The 6,174-nt window shown below is 37.8% G+C and overlaps 1 protein-coding gene across 1 annotated transcript in view; it reads left to right on the top strand.

The window, feature by feature from the left end:
* AP2B1 (adaptor related protein complex 2 beta 1 subunit) overlaps positions 1–6,174 on the top strand; it is a 132,686-nt gene that overhangs the window by 88,222 nt on the left and 38,290 nt on the right. The window contains exon 17 of the mRNA XM_012808758.1: positions 1,441–1,572. Coding sequence (XP_012664212.1) covers positions 1,441–1,572 — 132 coding nt within the window. The remainder of the gene's footprint in view (positions 1–1,440; positions 1,573–6,174) is intronic.

The following is a 6,174-nucleotide window of genomic DNA, read 5'->3' as shown; positions in this document are numbered from 1 at the left end:
AGAGTGCTGTGGCATCTCAGCTCACAGCAACCTCCAACTCCTGGGCTCAAGCGAGTCTCCTGCCTCCGCCTCCCAAGTAGCTGGGACCACAGGCGTCCGCCACAATGCCCGGCTATTTTTTTTGGTTGCAGCCGTCATTGTTGTTTGGTGGGCCTGGGCTGGATTCGAACCTGCCACCTTGGATGTATGTGGCTGGCACCTTAGCCACTTGAGCCACAAGCGCCCAGCCACCATTCTGAGTCTTGAAAGAAATACTGTCTATTTAAACTCTTTAGCTGTTTATAAGCATCATAGTCCTATCTTCCTTCCTGAGACTATGTAGAACATAAATTCAATATAAATTTGTATCGTTTTGTTTGTTATACTTCTGGACCAACTTATTCCATAGTGGTCCTTATGTTTCTCAGACTATCTGCCCTCTTGTTTATGTTTTTGTTTTTTACATTACTTCAGACTGGGGCTGAGTTTTGGGTTTTTTTTTTTTTGAGACAGAGTCTCCTTATGTTTCACTCACCCTCAGTAGAGTGCAGTGGCATCATAGCTCACAGCAACCTCAAACTCTTGGGCTTACACGATTCTCTTGCCTCAGCCTCCCAAGTAGCTGGGACTACAGACGCCCACCGCAACACCCGGCTATTTTTTGGTTGTAGTTGCCATTGTTGTTTAGCAGGCTTGGGCTGGGTTCAAACCCACCAGCCCTGGTGTATGTGGCTGTGCCCTAGCCACTGAGCTATAGGCACCGAGTCTTTTTTTTTTTTAAATCTCTTTGCCATTCCGGTATTGTCCTTAAAAGGACTATCTTTGAGAAGTCGAATTGGTGCGTACTCACTGCCTGCCTTAGGCTTAAAAAGTGGCCGTTTGGGGATCTACAGTTTATCCTAGTCATTTGGAATACATAAGCCATTCATTGCATTTAGACTAGTTCTTTCCCAGTGATTAATTATGTGCTATCTAAGTAAACAAGAAAGAAAGCGAGAGTTTCAGTAAATAATCTTCTGGGCTCAATGAAGCAGGTTATTAAGTTAGAGTAATAATAACAATTTATTGTACTTTTCTCTTTATAGAATAGAAATTCTTAAATCTTTCTACCAAAGATTATCTAAGGAAAGGTTTATTTTTAAAAGATACTTATTAAACCTGTCCCTCAAGTAACATGATAAAAAGAGAATAAGCTTTCAAAATTATAACACTAGCAAAGCAGTTCTGTATTTGTGTTTTCTCCTTCCTCAAATCCATTTAATGAGAAACAGAGGTTATGATGTAACCAATGTTATAGCAAGTTGGAATTGAGTACCTTATTCCTCCTTTTCCTTACATTTAATTGTGTCAAAAATTTTATTTCCTTCACTTAGAATAAAAAGCCATTCAAACCCAAAGATGTGGCTGTGGCTAGAGCCTGCCTCTTAATTAATCTCTATGATTTTTTTTATCCTCTCTCCTAGCTTTGGTGTCATCCCTAGCACTCCTCTGGCCATCCATACACCACTGATGCCAAACCAGAGCATTGATATCTCCCTGCCTCTCAACACTTTGGGCCCAGTCATGAAGATGGAACCTCTAAATAATCTGCAGGTCAGAGTTTTACTTCACTGGGGTGATACAAGTTGCTATGTTGCCATTTTTCATTTATATGTAAAACAACACCTCTTTCTTGCTTTTATTAGAATCTGTCATGGAATAGGGTTTGAAAGAAATCTTTGCAGAGAAGAGTTTTGTTCTGTTTTCTTTTGTTTTGGAGAAGAAATGTCATGCATTGACATAAAAAGATTCTTCTTACATGTTTTTTTCTTTACAACTTTTATAGCAATTTGAATGTCATTGATATAAAAATAGATTTCAGCGGAGAGTTAATGTGGAGATTATCTTTGAACTGTACAAGTAGCTAGGTTGTTTGGATTTAAATGCCTCCCTCTGTTAGCACATATCTATGATAAGGGTAGCAGCATCTTAGAGGAACTGAGTATGACTTTATCTGGCCTACAAGAGCCTCTTGATCTGGAAAATGTTCAATTTTTTTAGAATGCTTGAGTAGTAGCTTAGAGTTTCGTTCAGTTTGCATCTACCTCGAATTTTCCTTTGAAATATAAACCTTCTGGGGTCTAAGCAGCATGAAGGCAGAGTAGTCAGCTCAGAAGGCGAAGCAGTATTAGTACAGATAAAAGCCTTTGAGATTGTGGTTTTAATGCTCACAAGGACGGTGAGATAGTGTTGGGCCAACCTGAGATCTCGAGGAACAACTCCCTCAATGAAAGGGGAAATTAGAAAAATGGTTTCACTATCCCTGAAAAGTGACCAGAGTTTCTATCTGAGCAGGATTCTAGGTGGTCTTTTGTGAGAACTTCAAGGGCCAGTCTATATATGCCATACATGAGTTATGTAGTCTACATTTATACTAGCTGTATAGGTGTAGTAATTGCCACATCAACAAGTTAGTGTAAAATTAGTCCAGGATTGATGAAACCTAGGGTCCTGGCAGAAGCAAATGCAAACCAGCCTTTGAGCAACAGTTCTAAAATTTAGGACCATCAGGACTCCCAACTGAAAAGGAAATGGCTACTGAAAGTAATATCACTATTTGAAGGGAGGGAGGAAGAGATGCACTGTGAAGGACATCATCTTCTGTGTCAGAAGATACAACAAAAAGGAGGATTGGTACTCTGTCCTCCCCTGCCAAGAACTGAAGCTAATTCAGCAGTCTGAATGAGAGTATGACATGGATTTAAAATGATGAAAGAAAAATACCAATCTTCCACTTTCCATTCAAGACAGTTGGAGTCCCATTGCTCATTATTCTAGAAATACCAGTGTATGGCACTAATACTGATGGTGAGACATCAAGAGGAAAATCTAAAGACATCTTGGAGTAAAAACTAAATATTCTTCAGTAGTTGAAGTTCTAGTACACCAGGCCTATTTGCCAGTTCACTAACTACCTTGTTGCCACAGTAGTTAGTGAACTGCCTCTTTTTTCAGCAAAGGGAGTAACAATTTAGAGTGTAGATGAGTGAGTCACAGTGTAATTTGGCTCTGACTAGAAGAATAAAACAAGGATTACTATGCAGATGGAATCGGCTGTTACTATGATAAAAGTAGTGTGTTGAGGGGCTTTTCTAAGCACAGGATCCTGAAGTAAGAAACCCAAATGTGCATCTGTTCCCTTTTCATTGAAATCTAACCTCCTATTTGCCATAGAGCCGCAAGCCTAATATTTGAGGACAGTCAGCATGCATGCAGAATGCTTTATTTCAGAAGTAGGAAGGGGAATTTGGGTCACAGAAACCAGGACAGGTTTTCTGCTCTTAAAATGAAAAGAATCAGTATCTGAATGAATGTCATTTTATTGTCTTGTTTGTGTTTCTATTTCATTAAATCCCAAATAGGAACCCTTACAGGAGAGATTGTATCTTAGTCCAACCCCCTCCCTCAAAAGTACTAAGTACGGTATTAGAACTAGCAAATTTTAATTTTCACAAACTTGATGTTATAAGAAGCAAACTTAAAATTTTTTCATCTATAGTCAACTAGTGATTCTCCAAATTTTCCCCATGGATTTTCTTTTGGATATCATAAATGTGGCTATTTCCTCATTATTTGACACTTCCCAATGAAGAAGATAAGCCAAAACTTGAAAAAAGATAAACTTTTCTCCCCTGTGAGCAGCTCTATTTAGTGTCTACTGGTGGGAGTTGATAGTAATGGCTTGCTTAAGATGGGTAGGTTACTTAAGATTTCAGCTTGAACTAGGCAATCAAAACATAACTCCCAATAGGTTAGACCTTATAGATCCAGATATAGCTGAGTAAAGATTGATCTAGAAGGCTCGACGCCTGTGGCTCAAGCAACTAAGGTGCCAGCCACATACACCTGAGCTGGCAGGTTTGAATCCAGCCCGGGCCCACCAAACAAAAATGGCCTTGTGGCAGGCACCTATAGTCCCAGCTACTTGAGAGGCGGAGGCAGGAGAATCCCTTGAGCCCAGGAGTTGGAGGTTGCTGTGAGCTGTGATGCCACGGTAATCTACCCAGGGTAAGAGCTTGAGGCTCTGTCTCAAAAAAAAAAAAAAGCTTGATCTAGCATTTAAGTAAATTTTATATAATGTTTAGATTCATGGCTCATGTAGGAAAACTGGTACTTTCCTAGTACTCCAGAACATAAAATCAGGAATGAAAAAATGTTTGGGGGTTGAAGTATTGAAATTTTGAATGCTGTGTGGGTTTTAGCTATTTTACCTCATTAGATATCAATATGTAGAACAAATAAATCAAACCCAATTGCCCAAATTATAATGCAACACTTGTTATAAAAATTTTTCACATTAAACTCTTTATTGGATTATAGTCTCTTTGAAAAACACTATATAAAGGTTTATAAAAGACACCTTAAAATCCTTAAAATGTAAAATTATGCCTCAGAGACAGAAATTAAATATCTAGTAGAGATTTGCACCTAAAAGAATTTTTCTACTGTGCTCATGTCATTTGTAAAAGCCTTTGTGAATCAACTTATAAATACTATATGAAGTAAAGTTAAGCTTGCTGTCATTGGGGCCCTCTTTTGGGTTTATTTACATTGCATAATTGTGTCTCTAAAAAAAGAGAATTGATTCTATTTAAGTAAAACAAAAACCTTAATAGATGTTGAAATTTTCTCTGAGTTTTCTCTAACTCTGATGTTCTTAGTTTTCATTTTATCTGTGTTAGTTACTTAGAAACATTTTCCTAATATACTACTTCAAACTTGACACCTGGCAGGCAACTGTTTTTTCAAGCCAGTGTCTACAAGAAGATAATAAAATTACGATACAACATACGTTCTTCCCCAGGCTGGTGCTCACGGTCTTTGAGTAGAGATAGTTCTCACAGCTGCTTGGCTTCCTTTTTCACGGACTGTAAACTCTTCTGAGAACATTGATGGCATCATTCTTAGCAGGATTATAAAGGCCCAATTTGATGAGTCAATTAATTCTACAGTTATTTAAGAAAAACCCAGTCCCCAGCCTTTTTTCCCTGACAAGGTCCCCAAGTTCTCTTTCCACAGAGGTAATTTCTTTCACTTCTTTTAGTTTGAATCTTTTGATAATTGCCTAAGTACCATATTCATCTTGGGGATTCCTCTACATCTCCCCGACTCACTGCCACCCTCTGTGTATACTTTCCATACCCCCATTTTCCTGATAGAAAGGTCTTGGAATTTGCTTAACTCTGTGTTCAGTATTTACATTATTATGACTTTAAAGCTGAGCTGTATGGTAAAAGTATGAATTTTTTTTTCCTCCATAAAACTGTTTGTAAATAATTGGAGTTAATACACAAAAATTTATACGAGTGGTTTTGCAACATTATTCAGAATAGCTAGAAAGTAGAATAAACTCAAATGTACATCAACTGAATAAATAAGTAAAATATGGTATATTCATATTATTTTGCAATAAAAAGAATGAAGTTCTAATATATGTTACAACATGGATGGTCCTTGAAATCAGTGAAGAAGTCAAGTCACAAAGTCTACATAGCATACGATGAATCTAAAAATAAAGATGGGTAGTGGTTTCTTACACCTGAGATAAATGATGGGGAGAATGAGAAGTGTTTCTAAGGGTAATGAAAATATTCTAAAATTATTATGGATTGTGATGTTGGTTATACAACTCTGAATATAGTTAAGAACCATTAAATTGTACATGGTAAGTGGGTGAATTTTATGGCATGTAAATTATATTTCAATAAAGCTGTTTAAAAATTCAACAAAAATAATCAGTTAATGTCTATTTTTGCCTGTATTCTTATCTGTAATTCAGATAAGAATTCTGAACTCTATTGAGATCAGGCCCTTCAAAATACTGTATCAGTTTCCCTTTCATGAAATCTCTTCTGGAGTCTTTTGATCTGCTCCAGTCTGGACTGATTTTCTTGAACTCCTAGAACATATTGATACCCTGGGGTCTGCCTTCATCATAACCTTGAGATTGATTTCCTTCATCTCTCTCTTATGCTGGGTCTTCTGTGGTCTTCCTTTTCTTCGTTTACTTCCTTTCTTCCAGTAACTTCCTTAGAATAAGTATATAGAAAATAAAGTGGCTCAGCGCCTATGGCTCAAGCGGCTAAGGCGCCAGCCACATACACCTAAGGTGGCGGGTTCGAATCCCCAGCCCGGGCCCGCCAAACAACAATGATG

The sequence above is a fragment of the Otolemur garnettii genome, unplaced genomic scaffold (genome assembly GCF_000181295.1).
Source record: "Otolemur garnettii isolate 467f Iridium unplaced genomic scaffold, OtoGar3 scaffold00094, whole genome shotgun sequence".
NCBI classification, from domain to species: domain Eukaryota; kingdom Metazoa; phylum Chordata; class Mammalia; order Primates; family Galagidae; genus Otolemur; species Otolemur garnettii.
Note: the sequence above shows the minus strand (reverse complement) of the source record. Positions and strands in the feature narration are given on the sequence as shown.